Raw genomic sequence first — 21,329 nt, 5'->3', positions numbered from 1 at the left:
TCTAACTTTTAGAAGCTGTAGTTTTAAAAGCAATTTGTTTCAGCTCAGCAGTGGCATTTTTGGAAGTATGTGGCCTCCCTGCCCTGAAAACTGTTCCTGTACCTGCTCCAAGGTGCTTTCCTGCAGCTGCTCCACCCGTGCACTGCTGGCACTAGGGGTGATTGGCACTCACTGCTGATCAGGAGCTCTTGTGCCTAAAGAGGGGCCAGAGTCTCTGGGGATTTTGCATCTGAAACAGAGCAGCGGGCTTAATTAGCCCATTCCCTAACAGCCCATCAGATCCTGGTTCAGGAACTGGCAGGAGAAGATGTCTGGATGCTCCCTTCTGGTAGCAGAGCAGCCTTACTCCCACTGCTCCTCACCATCCCTGGGGATGAGATTTATGCCTGCCTGGAAATAAATACAGATCATTCACTTGTCTCTGGAGGAAGATAAAATGTAAACTGCCTATTTTCTGTGATAAAGTACTGGAAATAGTTGGAATTTAAGATAATTATCTTTATTGCTTTTTATAGCACCCTATGAAGGCTGAAATCTAATTTGTTTTTCACTAACAGGGAACTCCTGCAGATGACTCAGAAAAATCCATTTGCTTTATTGACAAACTTGTCTGGTTGTCAGGGCAGTGTTCTCCTTGCAGGAAAAGGGAAATACAGGTCATAACACAACAGTGTGGGGTTTTAATAGAGATTCAAATTTTGATATCTGTTGGCAAGAAGAAGAAGTAAAGTTGATGTAATTAGAGTGAAGTGACTCTGCTTTATTAAAAGGTTGTAAATTAGTTGATGCTTCCGTGGGTGTGCAGTAATGGTGCTCTGTGCTTTGTTTATGCAGCTTCACTACCCTTGAAGCTTATTATCTAGAGCTTGCCAAGAAGCTGCTTTTCCTGGGCACCTGGTGCCCCTTGGCTTTGGGAAGGAGGTGGGAGGTGCAGTTGTGCCTCTTGCCCTGTGCCTGGGGCTGCAGGGAATGCTGTGTTCCATGTACTTTGGGGCTGTTACTTGCAAAGGGAGTTGTTTTCTTTCAAAATTTTCAATCTGACTGTGAGACAGACTCCCAGTTTTAACAAATTTCTTATGTATCTGAAGATAGTGGACACCCCTTGTGTGAGTGAGTTGCATGCCAGCACAGCTGTGTGTTGTGGTTTGGGGGGTTTCTGCTGCTCCGGTGCTGTAGCTCTGTGAAAGCAAAAGCAAATATCTGTGCTGCTTCTCAGCCCTTCACAAGGGAGGAGTGTGTCCTGCCTTTACCTGGCCCACTGTGATCCACACCCCAGAGCTGCTCAGGAGACAGCAATCTTTGGACAGCCTTCCTGTAACATCTCCCAAAATGCCCTGTGGCTGCAGGCAGTGGTGTTTGAGAAATGCTGGGACTGCAGGCTGATGTAGCAGAGATGTATCTAAATGTTTCTGTCTGTAGCTCACCCCCCAAAAGTCTAATTTATCAATGCCATATGGGATAATGCTACAAATCACTGAATATCAGAGAATCATGGAGTGACTTGGGTTAGAAGGAGCCCTAAAGCTTGCCTTGTTCCATCCCCTGTCCCATGGTCAGGGACACCTTCCTCAGTTGCTCTAAAACCAGCCAACTTCTCCTACAGCTCAAGTTCTGAGAGATTTAAAAGCAAGAATGAAGAAGTTAGAATGGTGTTTTCAGGGAGGAGGGATAGAGATTCACAGAGCAGTGTTTGCCATGAAGGAGACAGAAGTCTGTTCCTGTCAGGTCTCTGCAGCTCTCCTCAAAGAGGCAGCAGAACAAGGAGGAGAAAACATCCCTTTAGAAAACATGAAATGAGAGCTCCATGCGGGCAGAGCAAAGATCTTGTGCATCTCTGAAGATGTTCTCAGGGTTTGCTGAGCTTTTCATTACTTTTCTTTCAGGAATTGACTACAAGACCACTACTATCTTGTTGGATGGCAGAAGGGTTAAGCTGGAGCTCTGGTGAGTGTTTCTGAGCCTTTCTAACCCAAACCCTGGGAGCTCAGGTCAGGTGAGCAGGGTCACAGGGCTGGGGGGACGCTGTACCAGGCTGTGGAGAGCATGGACAATCCCTGGGAGTGTGGTGGGACTTCCTGGCTATTCTTACCAGAAAGTTATTCTGGCAAACAAGGTTCCTTTCTGTCAGTCAAATAGCACAAACACCATGCTGCTCTTTGCTGGAATAGTCAGAATTCAGTCATTGTCTGTCATAACTGACCATTTTCATCATTACTCTGCACTTGAGACCCCACCTCCTGTAGTTCTGTTGTCCAGAGCTGCTGGCACAAGAAACACATGGATATGTTAGAACAGTTTCAGAGGAGGCCATGAAGATGCTCCAAGGGCTGGAGTCCCTCTGCTCTGGAGCAAGGCTGGGAGAGCTGGGGGTGCTCACCTGGAGAAGAGAAGCTCCAGGGAGAGCTCAGAGCCCCTGCCAGGGCCTAAAGGGGCTCCAGGAGAGCTGGAGAGGGACTGGGGACAAGGGATGGAGGGACAGGACACAGGGAATGGCTCCCACTGCCAGAGGGCAGGGATGGATGGGATATTGGGAAGGAATTGTTCCCTGGCAGGGTGGGCAGGCCCTGGCACAGGGTGCCCAGAGCAGCTGTGGCTGCCCCTGGATCCCTGGCAGTGCCCACGGCCAGGCTGACAGGGCTTGGAGCAGCCTGGGACAGTGGGAGGTGTCCCTGCCATGGCAAGGGGTTTGAACTGGTTGGTGAATTACATCCCTTCCAACCAAACTATAACATCATTCTGTGTTCCCTTACTGCTCTCAATCACTGAGGGATTTTGTATTGTTTTGGATGCAATACTGGGTTTTCCTGATATCCAAGGATGAGAAATAGAAACAAGAGAAGGAAAGTAGAAGAATAAAACAGGTGAAACCCTTGGTCCCTCAGCAGCTGGATATTTCTCAATGCCTTGAGTAGAAAATATAGACAACCAATGAACTGACATCACCACATCAGGGTAGGGTGAACCCCTGGAGAGCAAGACTGACTGGAGTAACCAGACCCTGGGACAGAGATGGGAGAACACTGCATGGGAGGAGCAACCCCTGCCTTATCTGTCAGCACTAGAGGGACAGCTGGAGTCTTCTGGCTGAGCTTTGTCCGACTTGCTGAGAAGCTGACACAGCAGTCTTTGGAGATGAAAGAGGGAAGGGAAGGACAGGATAGGTAGTCTGTACCCTGGTTTTCACACAGATCTGGGAATTAGGGAATGACACAGGTCCTAAAACATGAAGTTAAATATGCCTTTACAAACACTTGGGTCAAGTAACAGGAATATTAGTAACATGTGTGAATTATTAAATAGGAATGAACTCCATGTTCTCAGCCCCAGTGACTGACTCTAGCAGTGTGTAGTTTGGGGTTTAATTGCACCCCTGCTCTCTGAAGCTGCATGCCCTAATTTTTCTTACAAAAAAGAACAGAAGCTGCTAATTTATGTCTTCTAGCCTCCATGTTTTTATGTGCTACTTGCATTCTTGTCTCTCTTGTAAGATACCTATTTTAACATTTCAGCCCCAAGTGTGTAGTAACTTAGTGCTTCCCTCTTGAAACAGTCTTTTTATAATGTAATTCTTGAGCGGGAGAACAGCACAGAAGCTGAAAAGCTGATAACACTGATTGATGATGCCTTAGTGTAATCTTTTACCATTACTTACTCAGTATTTGATTGTCAAGGGAGAGGACATGTAAGCACAGGCTGTTAGATTGATGTCCAGGATCATACAAAGCTTTATAGCTGAAAAAAATTACTCCTCTGCATGTGAGGTCAGTATGCTTTTTCTAGAGCTGCAAATCTGGGGCTGAGGGATTCCTCAGCCTTCTCAGAGGTCATTAAAGTGTCTTTTATCCTGGCCCAGGGAATAGATTTGAGAAACACCATAATGTGTTTCTGATTAGCCTGACACATTTCAGTATATCTTGGTTAAATCAGAGTGCTGGACTCCAGTGTCTTGTTCCAGAAGGGCACTGAGAGATGCTGGCAGTGTTGTCAAACTTAGCTGCACCTTGTCCAGACAGGAAAATTTCTAGTGACTGAAAAGCCCCTTATTGTCACAGTGGTCTAGAAACACTGTACCCCACTCCTGATCCTCAGCTTTCTGTAGGGTATATAGTCCAGGTCTGTCAGGGATCTGGGTATAAAGAGAATTCCCTTTATTTTGGTTAAAATGTATTGGAAAAACAGGTGAAGCCTAGTGCAAGGCAATTTCTTCTCCTGTGAGTAGTCATATTTAGGTTGGCTGTTCTCCATGGCTGGGACTATCTCTGCAGACTCACTCTGACTTTGAACTCCTGAAGGGAACTAGGTAGAAAATCCTTTGCCCAGGGGAGTAAAATGACTTACACCCTCACACATCATCAGGTAGTGCTGCAGCCAAGTAGTTTGGGCTTGTACTTACTCCATGGGAAGCACAATGACAGTGACAATCTGTACCCAAAAGTAGAGAGGTTCTTCCCTAGAAGAACCCATCATGCAGAGGACTTTGGGTACCATGCACATCCTAAAGATCTGACAAGATCAACCCTGATTTTTATTTTATTTCTTTATGGCCAGTAGGAAATGTGCAGTATGGGAGTCAGTTCTCCACATCTCATAGCTGTTACTTTTCTGTGTTTTAGGGACACCTCAGGGCAAGGAAGATTTTGCACTATTTTCAGATCCTACTCCAGGGGAGCCCAGGTAAGTGCTGCTCTCAGGGCCTTGATGGGACACATTTGCTTTAACTTTAGGTTGTGTATGTCTTTCCTGCCATAGTAAAGAGCTCTGAAGAGGAATGCACTGATCACTAAAAGGATCTCTGTAGATGATAAGAGACACTAAATGTTGTTGTGTTGCCTGGGATTTTGTTCTTATGAAGTGGTGGGAGAGAAGGGAGTGAATGGCAGACTTTGCTAAACTACAGAAAAGGTCTGTGCAGACAATATTCAGTCTTAATTTCTAGAGGAGGGCTGAGAGGTCGTTAGAGAGGATGAAGCAATTCTCGCTCTAGATCTGCCTCAGCTTTAATGTGGGTGCTCTACTTTCTGAGGTTTTTAAAATTTGTTTAAATATGGCACTGGCTTTCCCAGTGGAGTTCTTCCAGTCTGTGTTGCTTTCGAGTCAGTTCCAAAAATAGGGGTGGCTCCTACTTGCGTGTTTGAGGCAGACTTGAAACTAGAGCAGCTCAATTGGAACGTAAAGTATGTGTGTTCCTCAAAACATGAGGCAGAGTGTTACATTTTGAGTTTCTCCTTTGGGCCCTTCTCCAGAATAGCATCAAGATCCTCAACAGTGCCAAAATCTTGTGGTCCTCTGAAAAATTGCTGTTTAATAGTGATTTCTGACAGTTCTGCTGTTGTGCAGGGTACCTCCAGGATAAAGTCTACCTAAGTTAAATGAGTTACTTTATTTTCCTTATTGTTTTCAAGTTGGAAGGCTTTAGAGAAAATTCCTCCTCCATTAGACACTAGGAGTCAGAAGCTGTGTATCAGCCAGTATCCTGGGAGATTGCCAGCCTTTGGGAAACACTGTACTTCTACACAAGCTCTTACCACTCTTGGCTTTTTCCTCCTTGTATCTGTAGACCTTTGCTTTGCTAATTGGCAAAATCCATGTTGTTCTCTTTCTCTCACTTCCTGCAAATTCACTTGTACTGTAGTTACAGGAGCACCTCACCTGGGGTGTGTTGTTGAGATCTACCCCTGTGTCCTGTTTATTCATGTTAGTGCAAGTCTCTGGTGGTCTGGACGTTTTGAGGTAACTCCTTTGAAGCAGAGGCCAATTTCCTGGTGCTTGCAGAGAAGTGTAAGGGAAGGAGAGTTAGAGTTCTGCAGTGGGAGAGTGCAGATCTCCCGTTCACATGTTCAGTCCCATGTCCGAATTTCTGTCAGCTTCTACATTTCCTTTTCTTTCAGCCTTCACTACATTTCAGAAAAATCTGGAGCCTCAATCACATAATCACAGTTTATGTTGGAAGGGACCTTAAAGCTCATCTCATTCCAACCCTTCTCCCATCTGCAGGGACACCCTCCACTAGACCAGTGTGCTCCAAACCTCATCCAGCCTGGCCTTGAGCACTTCAGGGATCAGGAATCCACAGCCTCCTCACGGAACCCGTGGGCTTGAGGCCATGTTGCTTCCCTCACCAGTTAGAAATGAACAGAACTGGTCAGTGTGGTTTTCTGGTGACCACAGAACTCTGCTTTGGTCAGGCTGTTTCTAAGACCTTGCTGTGTCAGCTGATCAGATCAAACTGGGAATGGAAAGCAGCAGCTTTGTCCAGGAACACCACCTGGGAGCTTTTAGCCCTGTGTGCAGCCACTGTGCACAGTGGTTACTCCCCTTGGTGTGTCCTGGGAGCTCCTCAGAGCAAGTGCTGTGTCTTGGCAGGGCTGCACCCCTCAGAGTCTGAGCCCATGCACCAGACCTTGTACCTGCTGCTGCCACAGGGCAGACTGGGGCACAGGGAAAAACTGAAATGAGCAGTGATGAGAACACTCCAATTGGATGGGGAGACAGACACGCGTCTGTCTGGAACCTGCATGGGGCTGTGAGGCACTGGCACAGCACCTCCGAGTGATTCCTGCAGCCTGTTCTCCCTGGACACTACATTTGGGTGCCCCCAAAGAGTCATGTACCTGGCTGCCTGCAGGCTTGAGAGGGATTGATTTTCTCTTCTTTCCTCTTGACCTCCAGCTGTATTTATCAGTATTGCTGGAGGAGCTCTCACCTGAACATCAGCAAAGTTGCCTCATCCATCTCACTGCCTACACCTCCCAAGGAGTGAGTCTGAGAGACAGTGAACCTCATCAGCCAGGCAGGGGGACTTCTAATGGGAATGCTTTATAGACTCATGGGATCACTAAGGTTGAAAAAGCCTCTGAGATCATCAAGTCAAACCAGGAACCCAGCACTGCCAAGGCCCCAGCTAAACTCTGTCTCTGAGCACCACATTCTACGTGAATTTTTTTAACATCTCCAGGGATAGTGACTCCACCAGTGCACTTGCCAGCCTGTGCCAATGCCTGACCACCCTTTCAGTGAAAAAATTACCCCGAAATGCAATCTAAACCTCCCTTAGCACAATTTGAGGTTGCTTCTTCTCACCCTGTCACTTGTTACCTGGGAGAAGAGACCAATCTCCACCTGACTCCCACCTCCTTTCAGAAAGTTGTAGAGAGCAATTCACTGCTGAATGCTGGGGAATGGAGCTCATTTGTACAGCAAGGTGTAGCTCACACCTTTGCCTCAAGACTGCCCTCTGCTTATGCAACAAATGCCTTTTCCAAAGTGCTGTTGTAATGCCTTCATCCTGGTCTGCCCAACAGTTAATACTTAAAAGCAGCAAATCAGCCCTAAGGAGCAAGCCTGCCTAAGATGAGGAGAGGTAATTCCCAAGGGAAGTCTCTCCAGGCCTTCTGAAAGTTCCCAGGAGCACAAGGAAAGTGCCTCTTGAAAATGATTGGAGTCCTTGTACAGTCTTCTTCAGGTGACTTGGAGTAAAACTCAGATTGTTTTCAGCACCAAGTAGTTGGCTCCCATGTGATGTTCCAGTGTTATCCCTGTATTAACAGGAATACAGATACCATGCCTCTTAAATAACTCACTACAACTTTTAAGTGGAAGAGGAAAGTATCTAAATTTATACTCTGAATGGTTAACCAAAGCAAGAGGACTGTTTGTTTTGAATAACAAATGCCTGTGTGACTGCAGTGATGGACTTCCAACACCTCCAGTTATTTTCAGTATGCAGAAGCTGACTTATTCTGGCATGGCCTTAGCATAAATACAGCATAACCTATGTGGTCTCAGCAGAGAAACACCGAAATAAATGCCTCTGAGTTCTCTGATTTAGAATTTTGGAGTGGTTTGGGTTGGAAGGAACCTTAAAGCCCATCCCATTCTACCCCCTGCCATGTCCAGGCAGGGACACCTCCCACTATCCCAGGCTGCTCCAAACCCCGTCCAATCCGGCCTTGGGCACTGCCAGGGATCCAGGGGCAGCCACAGCTGCTCTGGGCACCCTGTGCCAAGGCCTGCCCACCCTGCCAGGGAACAATTCCTTCCCAATATCCCATCCATCCCTGCCCTCTGATAGTGGGAGCCATTCCCTGTGTCCTGTCATTTTATACTCTTATCCAAAAGTCCCTCTCCAGCTCTCCTGGAGCCCCTTTAAGCCCTGGAAGGGGCTCTGAAGTCTCCTTGAAGCCTTCTCTTCTACAGGTGAACACCCGCAGCTTTCCCAGCCTGGTTCCAGAGCAGAGGGGCTCCAGCCTTTGGAGCATCTTCATGGCCTCCTCTGGACTGTTACAAGATGTCCACATGCCTTTTATGTTGGAGGCCCCAGAGCTGGGTGCAATACTCCAGGTGTGGTCTGGAGGATGTGTTCAGGGCTGTGTGCTGTAGTGGCTTCTTTCTGTTTGCTTTCCTTTCTACTGTCTTGGAATCATCAGACTTCAAGACTTTTGCTGTAGGAAGGCTGAGCAAATCCTCTTGGAGGGAAGAGAAACAGCTTATTGGAACTAAAAGCCAAAAGCTCAGGAAGAACAAATCCAGCAGAGAAGAAAGGTACCAGCATGGGAAAAGCTCTGTTTGAAGTTCAGTGTGATATTTGTACAAGAACAGAATTGGTGTAAACTGGCCTTGAGCACCTTCATGCTGAGAATTAGTGCAAGGTTCTCATGGAGTAGAGGACTAAAGAGCTCAAGAGGAGCTTGAAGAAGGAGGTTCCAGAGAGGACTTGTACAGGTTGGCTGTGAGAGCAGGAGGCTGGCTCAGCAACCTGGCAGCCCTTATCCTGGTCTGAATAGCCAGTGCTTAAGAGAATACTTGATATGAAAAGGGCCTCCAAGTCAGGGAAGCATGCCTGACTTTCCCACACACTCTTGATTGTTTCTCAAGTGTAGTGATAAAACTGAATTTTCTGAAGTAGACCCTGGAGACCTTGCAACATGAAAAAACAGACTCTAGACAGCGATCAGACCTTCTTGGGAGTTCTTTTTTCCCCTCATGGCACAGCCTGGTGCAGTTTTCAGGCTGCACTTCCAGCTGGTCCCTCCCCAGGGAAAGGACTCGAGTACCTTGATGCCTTCCCCAGGTTCAACTCCACACCACTGGCCTGGGTCCTGAGCCATGTGACTTTCATATTCAGCAGGAACTTCTCCTCTTGAAATTATCTGCAGTAAAACATCTTTGCTGCCCCTGATGAGCTGGCTCTGAACAAGAACCAGCCCCTTCTTCCAGCATGATTGCCTCAGGGTTTGCTGTGAGGATCACAGGTCTTTTATCTTCCTCCCTGCCCTGTTAGCAGATCTGATCTCATCAGAAGCACAAGGAGCTCTTGGGCTCCAGGTGGAAGCTTGTGGTGCTGGTGTGCCTGGGACCCCTCTCCTCTTCTCTTACTTCCCTAGGTGTTGAGTTTCCACTTCATCCCTTCTCTGTTGGGGTCTGATGGGCTAGCAGGTCCTGAGCACATCACTTCAGGGTTTCCTTTTGGGGCACAAGAGGAGCATTTGTGTCTGGGATAGCAGAGCACTGGCCTCCAGGTACTGATGGGGCAGGGGGCGTGTGCAGCCAGTCATGGTGGCTGCAGGGCCAGGTAGGAGAAAGAGGTGGAAACCAAGTAGTGTTGTGCCCTGCAGAGCCAGCTTGGGCAGTCTGGAGCTTGCTGTGCTGCAGAAAGATTTTTATGCAAATTGTCATAGCATGGGGTACAGTGAAAAGTATTTTGTGTGCTTAAAGGTGCTGCGGAATCTTTTTTGCTCTTGGACTCCTGTTCCTTTTCTGCTTGGCTTCTAGGTCTCAGTCATTCCAGCAGAGCTGGCTCGCTGATCTCAGCTGTTTGAGCAGCTGGGACTGTTCTGGCTGCTGTGAGCAGATGCAAACTATACCAAGAGTGAACACAGAGGGGAGAAAGAGCTGTGGTGGTGCTTCCTGATCTAGCCAGGAAGAAGCAGTGTTAGGATTGTTCCTGATGTCCTCATATGCCAGTGATTTAAACTTTCTGAAAATGTGGCTGCCAAACTCTTCCCAGACAGTGTGATAAAATGCTCCCCTCCTGCAGCAAAGCTGCAGCCCTAAAGAAAGGATGGATATCGTTGAGTTCTGCTTAGGCAGGTGGTTTGAGGAGCTACTGTTTATCCTGCTCAGGGCTTCTTAGTATGCAGGAAGGTGATGGATTTTTGGCAGCTCAGCAGACTCAGGTGTAGATTCAGCCCCCCATTATGGCTTTTTTGGTTGCTATAACTACCTCACCTGCCTTGGGTCATTTGGATGGGATTGTCCAGCTGCTGGAGAAGCCTGCCCTGCTTGCCAAAATACCCATCAAAAGCTTGGTGATAAATACCCCCCAATGTTGGGAAGAGGTTTGGCAGCAGGATGTCACTGCCCATGAGCCAAGGTGCAAGGTGCCAGCTGGAAAGCCACGATCAAATGGAGATTTGAAAGAGCAGGCAGGAGACAGAGTGTTCTGGTTCCTGTCAGCACTGGGCCTTGTGTTTAAGGTTTATTTCATCCTGTGGGACAGAAAATTCACTCTGAGGGGCTCTTCAGCCTTCTTCAGCAACAGCTTTTTTCCATCAGTGGAGAATATCAGCAAGTGACACTTTCCTGGCCACCCTGTCACCTGCATTGGGCTGAGGTCCTTGGCAGTTGTGCAAGTGTTCCTAGCAGCTTCTTGTGTGCTGGAAGCCCCTAAAGCATCTGGGAAGCCTTTTTAGACAAGCCTGCTTTGCACTGAGAGTGTGCAAGCTGGTTTTCTCTTACCTTTAAAAGCTTTATGATTATAAACATAGTCCAAACCTGCTGCAAGCAGGCAGAGATGATATTTCCCCACCACCACCTCAGTTACATGGACAGATCTTTGTGTAAGCTCCTGCTGGAAGCAAATTTGGGTTTTGGCAGAGTAAATGTTCACATGTGCTGCTGGATACAATAACTGCTGGTCTGTCTGTGTTCCTTGTTCACCATGTGAGGCACTCATGTGGAAATTTCTGTCACTGGCTGCTGAGGATTTTGCCAATCTCAGTAGTGTGGAACAAAACCAGAGTGGGAATGAACTCTGAAAATTCAACTGTGAAAAGACCCCAGATGGATCTGGGGATGAGTCCAGTCAGCTTCTACCTACACAGAAGCTGTAGACAGACTAAAGAGGAAAAGAAGGAAGGCTGTTTGAGGGTTGTGAGGGATCCAGGTCTCCTTGGTCTGAGAAGCTGAGCGTGGAGCTTTGCACTCCCTACTGTGGGAACCTGGGGTACATAATGGTACAAAAGGGCTTTGTGAAACTAAAAGTTGAAAGCTGTGGAGATAATAGGGTGTTGACAACCATCTAAGCACTTAGAGAACAAATTAGGCTGCAAATGGGAAGCTGTTCATTTGTTGAGTTGAGGAAATTAAAATTCTGTGCATGTTATTCCAAAGGAGACTTTAAAAAAGCCTGACAGATCTTACTTGGAACTGTCTGCAGAGCTGGAGCCAGCTCCCTCCCTGTGCATGGCTGAGTGCTGTTCTCTCTGGGGCAGAAATGGCAATGACAGAGTGGATTTGGGATGTGTGCTCTGGAGATGTGGTGTCTGCAGCATGCCAGTGCTACTTGGAAGCAGTGTGAGGTTATCTGGCAGCACCAGGAGCTGGCCAGGGGTTGAGCAGCCTTCTCCCTGCCCCTGCTGAGCCTCAGCACAGCTGGGCTCCATACCCAGCTGGGCAGGATGGGGATGGAGCAAGGGCAGCTTGGCCTCGGTGTCTTCTGACCTTTGAGAAGCTTTCCTGGACAATCTAAATGTGTGCTGGAGCTGTGGTGTGGCTTGGAGGCTCAGTTGGCAGACAAAGGGTCATATTTTGCATTTAGGAATCATGGTCTTGACCTTCCACCCTGCTGAAAACATTAGGGGTGTGTTTTTGCTGAAGTTTTCTCCTTATTCTGTTCAAAGAAGATCCAGGCAGAAGCTGCCAGCAAGCTTAAAAACTCTCTCCTCCTCAGGCATATTCCTGGCAGAAATAATCATCACAAACTAGGTCTTGGGTCTATTTTTCTTGGCCGAAGAAACTTATCAATCCAGAAATGAAGCAAGTAGACTTTATTTATCTTGCTAGCCATTTGTGTTGGAAGGGACTCATCAAACCCTCTCTTTGTTATTTCCTGACTCTCACTAATTCTCGCACACAGCTTTGGAAGCTGGAGATCAAAACAAATAGAGAAAAAATTAAAAGAAAGCTCAGAGTCTTTTTTTTTTTTTTTTTCAATATGCAATTAAAATGTGATGCATCCTGCTAGGAGGTATTTCCAGATTGGGTCCTTGAGAAGCAGTGTCTTTGCTTTTGTGGGATTTTTTAATTATGGAAAATCATTACTTCCTTCTTATTTTTCCTCTCTAAATCTAGGAGAAAATGTTCCTTTTCTCCTCCAAAACAGAAACAGCCTCCATTTCTTTTGATTATGAAGTTTTTGGACTGTCCTAGAAATGAGACTACAAAAAATTATGGATTCTAGGTAGGAGCTTTAGACTTCCCTTGAAGGAAACTGAAGATGCTTCCCCCACCCCACAGATGCTTCTGCCAATATGTAAACTCACCTTCAGGTCCTCAAATTCAGACTTTGAAGGGTTTGCTCTTTGTATTGGGCTGTCAAACATGAAGCCAACCCACCTGGCTTGCCTTTTGTGCCCTCTGCCCTTCTATTTTTGTGCATTTGAGCCTTTCTGTGAGGTACAAATGCAGATGTGTAGATGTTGGAGGGCCAGCGAGGACAGAAAAAACAAACTTCACCTGGCGAGTGAGGTGGAAGCAGTGGGCAGTGAGGCTGGGGGTACAGCTCAAGAATCAGAATTGTTCTACAAGGAAGAATCTGAGTTGTTATTAAATTATAAAATTGGTCAAGCTTTGAGAGCTGCTTATTCCAGAAGACCTGAGAGGAAGGCAGACGAGGTCAAGGCACACCCAGTGCATTCCAAGAATGGCTGCTGTGCCATGAGGGGGGAGCAGTGCTAGTGCCAGCTCCAGATGGGACTTTATTATGAGGTTTCAGGTGCCTCTGTGGCACAGATGCCAGTTTATCATTCCTGTGTGCTCCACATTTCATGTTAATTAATTTTTTTTTTTGTAAATTTGAGGTATATCATACACAAAGCTTCTGCACAGGCTTCTCAGGGGCTGGCAGCAGCAAGGACTGTAAAGCTGGGGTTTGGGAGGACTGGGTAGCTTGTGTTTCCCATCTGTGTAGCACACCTTCCATTTCAGCAGGCAAAGGAACAATTCCAGAGGTAGATGAGGGTGCTTCATGGTCTGACCAGGGCAGATGCTGGGAGTGTCTCAGCTCTCTCCTTCCCTGTGCTCCATCCAGGCCTCTCATAGGAGGACTGGGCTGAAAGCTGAGACCTTCCTCTGCCTATTTAAGATCTCTGCTTATGCTGGTGCTTTGCTATAGGGGATGGCTGTTCCTGGAGGATACCCCTGATTCAGGCAAGGCTGATTCTGCAGAACCTGGTGCTCAATGGTCTGGTTTGGTTTGCCCTTAGTCTTGCTGCTGCTGGATTCCCTTTCATCCAGCACTGGCTTCCCAGCTGGGTTCCTCCTCTGTCAGCACAGCATCATCTCCTTCTCCCTAGTTCCCATTCAGGCATCTTGTACTGTGATTCTGCCAAGTCAGCTTGGAGTGCCTGTTGTCAGTTGGAATGTCCTTGATTGCAAAGAAGAGTGACAAGAAGTCAGAAAAATAATGGGAAGGCTACTGAAAGGCTCTGCTGAGGACAATTCCATAAATGCTGCTTGTGCCCAGCTTGTACTGAGCAGCAGCTCCTGCCTTGTGTGCCTGCAGGGCCAGGCACAGCCTACTTTCCTTGTGTCTGTCCTCAGAAATACTCAGATTCAAGAAAAGCTCACTTGCTGGGAGATGCTGTGAACCTGAGTGGTGGCCAACAGTCTGGCCATGCTCCTGGGTCCTGCCAGCCTGGCTTGGGGTGAGGTGGAGACTCCTCAGAGCTGCTCCTTGTCTTTCCTGCCTTGAGTCATGCTTGTGTTGCTGCCAGCACCATATGCTGCACCTCAGGAGGTGACTGGGAAGCAAGTCATGGGTGTGGGTGGTGTTCAGGGACAGTGGATGTGAGCCTGAGGATGCTGTAGGTACCTCTGGCCTGAAGAAAGCCAGGCACCAGATTCTCTGCCAGTGTGGCAGTGACAGTGAGAGACACCTTCAGCAAAGTCTGGATGGATCCAAGTCCTGAGAGCTCAGTCTGTGGAGATCCTGTGGTGCTTATCGGCATTATTCATCTTCTTCCTTGTCAGCAAAGGGCTCACAGTGACACAGGTTCTGGAGAAGAGGGGTGTGCTTGAAAATTCCTTCCTCTCCTGCTGCCACCTCACCACTGACTGCAGCTGTTCTGTGTAAGGGGATAGAAAAAAAGGTGTGTTTGTACCTCAGCAAGTTTGTCTCAGAGTTATGACAGGAGAAGGGTATGTTTTGCTCCTCCAGATATAGCCACCAAGGCAGTTCATCCTCCTGTGTAGAGACTGCAGCTTTGGAAATTATTTGGGGGATACCAGAGCCAAAGCAGGAGTAAAACCTTCCCTAATCACCTGGGACTGCATTAGCACAGCCCTGTTGTCTCAATTTTTGCCGTATCATCACACAAACGGTGTGGCTGGGGCAATGTTCTGTCCCTTTGCTTCTTGGTTTCTGCACATGGGAGTCTGTCAGGGGTGTCCTGCCCCTTTTATGTTGCCTGCTATGAAACTTTCTGATTGCTTCTGATTGTCTTCCACCAGGGAATTCTCTTGGTGTACGACATCACTAATCGCTGGTCCTTTGATGGGATAGACCGATGGATAAAGGAAATAGATGAGGTAAGTGAATGGAGGAACATGTGCAAAGATCTAGAGCAGAGACATGGGGAGGTGTCACCCAAGGTGTTGCCTGATACGGGCACAGGAACAGCTCTGCTGTGGAGGGGACTTGATGGCAGTGCAGTCATGGAGCTAAGCAACAAGTGTCTGCCCTCCACCTCTGTGTAAATCTGAAGTAGTAGGAAATGGCTCAGGAATGGTCAAGAAAGACAGGGAAGTTCCCTCATAAATTAATGGACTGGGAGGTGACAAATTAGTTGTCCCCACCACACAGAGGTGCTGCTGGGCAGTCTCGGCCACAGAGCAGCTTCTACTTCTTTTCCCTTCGCTGCTATCACAGCAAAGCATAATGCTGGGTCTAGCCATGATTTCTTCACTTCTTTCCTTGTTCCAGCACGCTCCAGGTGTCCCTCGGATCCTGGTGGGAAACAGGCTGCACCTGGCCTTCAAGCGGCAGGTGCCGACGGAGCAGGCGCGTGCCTACGCCGAGAAGAACTGCATGACCTTCTTCGAGGTGAGCCCCCTGTGCAACTTCAATGTCATCGAGTCCTTCACGGAGCTGTCCCGCATCGTCCTCATGCGGCACGGCATGGAGAAGATCTGGAGACCCAACCGAGGTCAGTGGGCAGGATGGTGCTCTGGGTGGGAAGTTTGGGCTCGCATGGAGCCGTGGGGCCGTGGCTGCCCAGGTGGGAGGTGTGGAGCTGTGGGAGCTGCATCCACCAGACGTGGAGAAATGCCTTGGGCCAGACAAGCTGAAGCTGAGCCAGGTGCTGCCTGTGCTGGCATAGGGATGGGCAGCTCCAGAAAGCAGTTCAGCATGTCAGGGACCTGAAGCGCTCTAGGGCATCCTCCGCCTTTCCACTTACTCTGCATGAGGCTGAGGGCAAATAAGCTCCCATGTTGCAAGTACTTCAATCAAACGACTATGTGGGATAAATCCAAGTGTAAGCACCTCACTCCTTGCCCTTGCCTCAACCTGTCTTCATTTTGGAGGGAAGCAGAGTGTGCCCAAGGAGCTGAAAGGGACTAAATCTCATCCCTGCTGTCAGTATGCTGCAGTGGGCTGGGTTATTCCATATATCCAGGCATGTATGCCACAGGGAGGGAAACCACAAGCAGATTCCATGTTACGTCTCAGCCTGTTGAGTTTGAAGCAGAATAATCTCACTTCCCACATTATTCCTGGCTGGAGTGTGTCCCACTGCAATCTGAGCAGCAGCAGATTCGTGTTCCTGGGGTGACCTGCTCATATGGACCTTCAGCCCCTGCTCACCGGGTTGGGAAAATCCTGTTTGCCAGCCCCAGTCACCAGATTTTCTACCTGAGCTCCTGTCCCCAACCTGGCTGCTGTGCCATGGTCTGCAGGTCACAGAGGGATGGTGGGCAGGGACTGGGCTGAATGCACAGACCTTTCCTGAATCTTTTCCCTAGGATTTGTGACTGCAGACTTGCCTGCTTGGGAATAGAAAGGGCAAAAGGAAACGGCCTCAAATTGTGCCAGAGGAGGTTTAGATTAGAGATTAGGGGAAATTTCCTCACCAAAAAAGGTGGTCAGGCACTTAAACAGGCTGCCCAGGGCAGCGGTGGAGTCACCATGCCTGGAAGCGTTCAAAAAAAAATGCAGACGTGGTTTATTGGAGGCATTGGCAGTGCTGGGGGAATGGTTGGACTCGATGGTCTTAGAAGGTCTTTCTAACCAAAATGGTTCTGTGATTCCACGAACGGAGGCTCCCTAGCAGGGAGTGGGGATCTGCCTGCTCGGGAATGGCAGCGTGGCTTTGGCAGCAGGCAGGAAGATAACGAGTGCCCTCGTGTGGCCCCCGCCTGGGAATTCCCCGGCAAGGAGAGGGACTTCCCAAGGCAAGCTCACATGGTGCAGGCTGAGCTGGGAGGATGCTGGGAAACTGGAACGGGCAGAGTGGTGTTCTGGCTGTTTTGGCTTGTGGTATCTCTGTGACCTGGAGGCTCTACAGAGAGCTGCTCCCTGAGCAGATCCCAGCTGTCGCTTCCCTGTTTCAGGATTTGCTGACACTATTGCCTCTTTCTCAGGCATGTCCTGGTTGCAGAGGAGGGGTTGAGAAGTCAAGTGTCTGTCAGGAATGTGAGCCAGGCCCTGCCAGCCCTGGGTGCTGAGCAGAGCAGGGCTGGCAGTGCCTAACCCTGTGTTCACACCAAAGCTGGTGTCTGGCAAAGCACAAGCCTCCAACAGCAAAGCTCACCTTGATTTCCCAAGCTCCTCTCCTAAATACCCTGCTCCCTGCTCCCAGCTCCTGTGCAATCATTATTGACATATCTCCCTGAGGAGCTGGAGCTGTGCAGTGTAAGGAATAGCTGTGGGGGAAGGGGCAGCCCAGGAGACCTCCTGGCCCTTGACTGTGCGGTCCTTTCTCCCCGCAGTGTTCAGCTTACAGGACCTGTGCTGCCGAGCCATCGTGTCCTGCACCCCGGTGCACCTCATCGACAAGCTCCCCTTGCCCGTCACCATCAAGAGCCACCTGAAATCCTTCTCCATGGCCAATGGGATGAACGCCGTGATGATGCACGGCCGCTCCTATTCCCTGGCCAGCAGCGGGGGCGGGAGCAGCAGCAAAGGGAACAGCTTGAAGAGATCCAAATCCATCCGGCCGCCCCAGAGCCCCCCACAGAACTGCTCACGCAACAACTGCAAGATCTCTTAGCAGGATGGGCAGCCTGAGCTTCTGTCGGATCCACACCCACCCGCCCGTGTACAGCTGTTTGCACACTGAACCCTTTTCCACTGGATCCTTTCAGATGGGCCACGGTTGCTTTTCCAATGGCACGCACAAGCGTTAGGAATGTGCTCACGTTTTGGCTTGGCATAGGAAGAAGCATGGTGCCGGCTGGATCCCGCAGTGCTGGCGGGGAGAGGATCTGCCAAGTGACCCTCCAAGAATGCTTTGGGCTTTGCCTCTAGGCCTGGGGTGGAAAATTCAGCAGCTGCCGGGTTAGGGAGGGGGGAAGGGGAAAAAAAGCTCATCCAGTCTCAATGGAGCAATGGATTTAATGGAAGATTGAGAGGCTTAAGGGAGTAGGCAAGGAGAGTCTGTGCTGCAACTTTAACTCTTGGCCTCCTGAACAGATTGCTGATGCAATAGTGATCATTGGATGTAGACAAAAAGAAACAGGGACAGGGGACTAACGACAGTTTTCACCAGGATGTTAACCTGCTGTTGCCAAAAAAGAAAAAAAGGCAAGAGTTGGCCAATTGGAAAGGGGAAGGCAGTGCTCCGTTCGATGCCTTCACTTATTTATGTAAATATTATACATATATATAAATATGTCTTGTTTTTTAAGGGTTTTTTTAAGAAGCAGTCAGGGAAAATTTTATGCAGCCATGTAAATACAAGCACTGGATTGACTTTCCCAGTGTCAGCAAAGGGGACAAGTGGAGGATTTTCCAATGAAAACACATAAATGCTTTAAGAGACTTTCCCTCACCTCTGGGCTCGTGCTGGTGTTTTTGAATACTACATGTGCAGAAGGAAAAGACAATTGGTGTGGAACATGCCCCAAGCTGCTCTATTCCTATCATTCCCTAGAACGTGAGTGCTGAAGGCAGGTGGGATGGTAGTGCATGGAGAAGCAGAGCGGCGAGGCCAGGGTCCTGAGGGGTTGGAGTGTTTTGGCAGGCAGGAGGAAGAGGCAGCTCTGGAGTGAGACTGAGGCCTTGCTCACTTTGTCCTTTCTCATAGGGGATTTGGGAGCAGGGGGTGGAAGCATTGTGCCTAAAGCAGAGGAAAAATGCTGAATTTTGTCCCTTATTGTTGCAAAGTCTCATCCATCGCTTTTAGTGCCCTTCATCCATGACAGTACATGTGACAGCTCCTAGATCCTGGCTGCTTCCAGCTTTGCATTCCCAAAGATGCTGCCTGAGCTCATGCTGCTGTGGCTCCTCCTGGATGAAAGTGGGGAAGGACAGATGTGGCTTTTCCCACTGGAGCATGAAGGAGCAGGGACTGGGAAGGTGGAAGGTTGGGGCGGGGAAATGGCAATCTCCAGATCCCTCAGTGGCAAAATCACTTGGCTCTTGGAGCAATCCCAGGAGATTGGGAGTGCAAACTGCTTTGCTTCATGGGATGGCTCCTGGATCTTGGAGGGGCAATAGCTTGGGATGGATCTTCTGTCAAGCAAGTGCACCTGCCTCTCTGGCTTTATTCCACAGCTGACCTGTGCTGGAATCACCTGCAAACTGAGAAATAGCACCCAGCCCTTATCCCAAAAGCTAAGGGAGCATGGCAGTGGGGCTGGGCTATGGTGGCAGGTTCTCATAGTGTGTAGGCTGTGAGAGTAGCGTGGTAGCAGGTGAAGTGTACAGTGCTGCCATCTCCTCCTGGGATCAGCTTGCTCTGCTCTCCCTTTCCAGGCAGCCCTGGGGCACTGCATGGGCAGAATGAAGCCGCTGCAGCTCCTGCATGGCCGACGGACCCGCTGTGTCCAGGCAGCAGGGACAGGAGGGACGCGTCCCCCCGTGGGGACATCGCTTCCTTTGCTCCCAAGCCGACCTGGGAGGTGCCAGAGGCTTCCCCCTCCCCTCCCTGCAGAGCACAGCATGGGCAGGTCTCTTGGCTCGGCTCTCTCATGCTTTATCACCCAGCTCAAGTGAGCGAGGACAGAATTAAACCCCAGGCAGGTGGAGGGGAAGAGGAATCCTTTGAAGGGGTGCTTTGGCTCAAGAGCAAAGCCACAGCCGGGCCATCCTGGTGGCACGAAGGCCAGGGGATTTGGAGAACCTGTCTGGGTGGCTGGCACCTGTTTCCCATCATTTAACACACAGCAGAAGACAATCTCTGGCTCAGCAGCACGGGGATATACAGCCAACAGGTGACCGGCACCGCCAAGGGCGGCTCCTCCCAGGAATCACCCCGGGCCCGGCGCCGGTGTGCGGGACCACGAGGGATAAAGGGATCCTTCCCGAAATCACCAAGCTGCTGCACGTCTCAAAACTCGCTGTACCTCTGCTTTGGTTTGCCTGTGCCACGTGTGCCACCTCCCCATGCTGTTTCCCTGTGGCTGGTTTAGGTTTTGTCACCCTGTAAAGTCTCACAGATTCTGTCTGGAGTGGGGATGGAAGATTTCCCTGGAGTGATTGCCCAGCAACAAACTTTTTTTATTTTTTAATTTAAAAGGAAAAGATTCTTGTGTCTGATGTCAACACTAGTCTGTAGCTGCTCTCCAACACTTGTACCATTCCTGAGTTGGGTTTTTTTGGACTATCCTTTTATTTTTTTATTCCTTTGTACAGTCAGTGTTGTTTAACTGATTCTACATGGTTTTGTTTTGTATAAATTAAAGTCTTTTTGTTTGTTTTGAACTACCAGTTGAAAAGAGGAGACGTATCCGCTTTTTTGTGGGCTGGGAAGAGGTTGAGGGGAAAAAGGTGGTGGTTTTGCCCATGCCTCGGGATTTGGGACTGTTTGTGGTACAGGTGTATATTCCCATTTCCAGGTCATCCACAAAATAACTTCAGTTACATTTTCTGTGGAGCCTTTTTTGTAGATGTAGAAGATAAATCTGTTCTTGATTCTCACACTGATTTGGGCTAGTGGAGCCCTAAGAAAACACACACAAACTCATCTCCAACAGGGCTGGTCCCATGGGTGGCTGGAAGAAGCCACGCTCCCCAGCAGTCCCTGCTCTACGGGCACAGGACAAGTACAGCAAACCCTAAATCCCTTCTTTGGGTCTGGGTGATCCTGAAGGAGCAGCAAGTGCTGTGGCAGCCCAGACTGGAGCGAGCTGGAAGCCGTCCTGGGACAAATGGGACTGAAAGGGAGAGGATGCTGCAGGGAGCGCAGAGCTCCAGTGTCACACCAGAGTGGCCTTTGGAGGTAGCAGGAGCCCCAGAGAAGGGGGATTTGATCCTAGGGTGGAGGGAGACTTCTTGTCTGATCCCCTTCTCCCAGCCCGCCTCCCTTTGACCTCCCTTTTCCCCTGCCTTCTCACTTCCCTAGGATCAGATTTTCCACTTCGTACCAGACTGGCCACGCTTGTTTTAACAGCTTAAGTAGTAATTGCTGGGGCTGGGAGGGGGCAGGGGGAAATGAGATCGTGTCTGCAGCCTGGAAAACCCTGGAGCTAAGGTGAAAGCCTGGTCAGGGAAGAGTCACACAGCCCTTTTTTCCCCTCTCTTACTTCAGGGGGTTTTGGAAGTGTCTGTTCCCTCTCCTAGGGCTGAAACAAAGGCTGTGTGTGGTTTCAGGTGGGGTCGGGACAGCCGGAGCCCATTACGGCGGAGCAGCGGGGGCTGCGGGGCTGCAGCTGTCTGCTTGGGAAGAGCCGGGCAGGAAAACACTGCGCGGCCTGCGAAGGCTGGGACAGCTTCAAGGCTCTCTGCTCCTCTGAGAAAGGAGGGAGCAGGTTGCTCTGGGATGATGCAGCTCTTCGGTCACTATGTTCCTCTGCACCCACCTTTCTCATGTGAGGTTTCTTGGATTGGTCCCACATAGCCTGGGAAGAGGTGGTGACCTTCATGCAACTGCAAGATGCTTGAAAATGCA

The 21,329-nt window shown here is 49.3% G+C and overlaps 1 protein-coding gene across 1 annotated transcript in view; it reads left to right on the top strand.

The window, feature by feature from the left end:
- RAB40C (RAB40C, member RAS oncogene family) overlaps window positions 1-20,157 on the top strand; it is a 36,444-nt gene extending 16,287 nt beyond the window's left edge. Inside the window, exons 2-6 of the mRNA XM_021529651.3 lie at window positions 1,884-1,944; window positions 4,614-4,674; window positions 14,731-14,808; window positions 15,203-15,425; window positions 17,209-20,157. Of these exons, the coding sequence (XP_021385326.2) occupies window positions 1,884-1,944; window positions 4,614-4,674; window positions 14,731-14,808; window positions 15,203-15,425; window positions 17,209-17,489 (704 nt within the window). The 3' untranslated portion in view covers window positions 17,490-20,157. The remainder of the gene's footprint in view (window positions 1-1,883; window positions 1,945-4,613; window positions 4,675-14,730; window positions 14,809-15,202; window positions 15,426-17,208) is intronic.
- The last annotated feature ends 1,172 nt before the right edge of the window (window positions 20,158-21,329 follow it).

This window comes from Lonchura striata, chromosome 16 (genome assembly GCF_046129695.1).
Source record: "Lonchura striata isolate bLonStr1 chromosome 16, bLonStr1.mat, whole genome shotgun sequence".
In the NCBI taxonomy this organism is placed as follows: Eukaryota; Metazoa; Chordata; class Aves; order Passeriformes; family Estrildidae; genus Lonchura; species Lonchura striata.
This window is presented reverse-complemented; position numbering and strand designations above follow the sequence as displayed.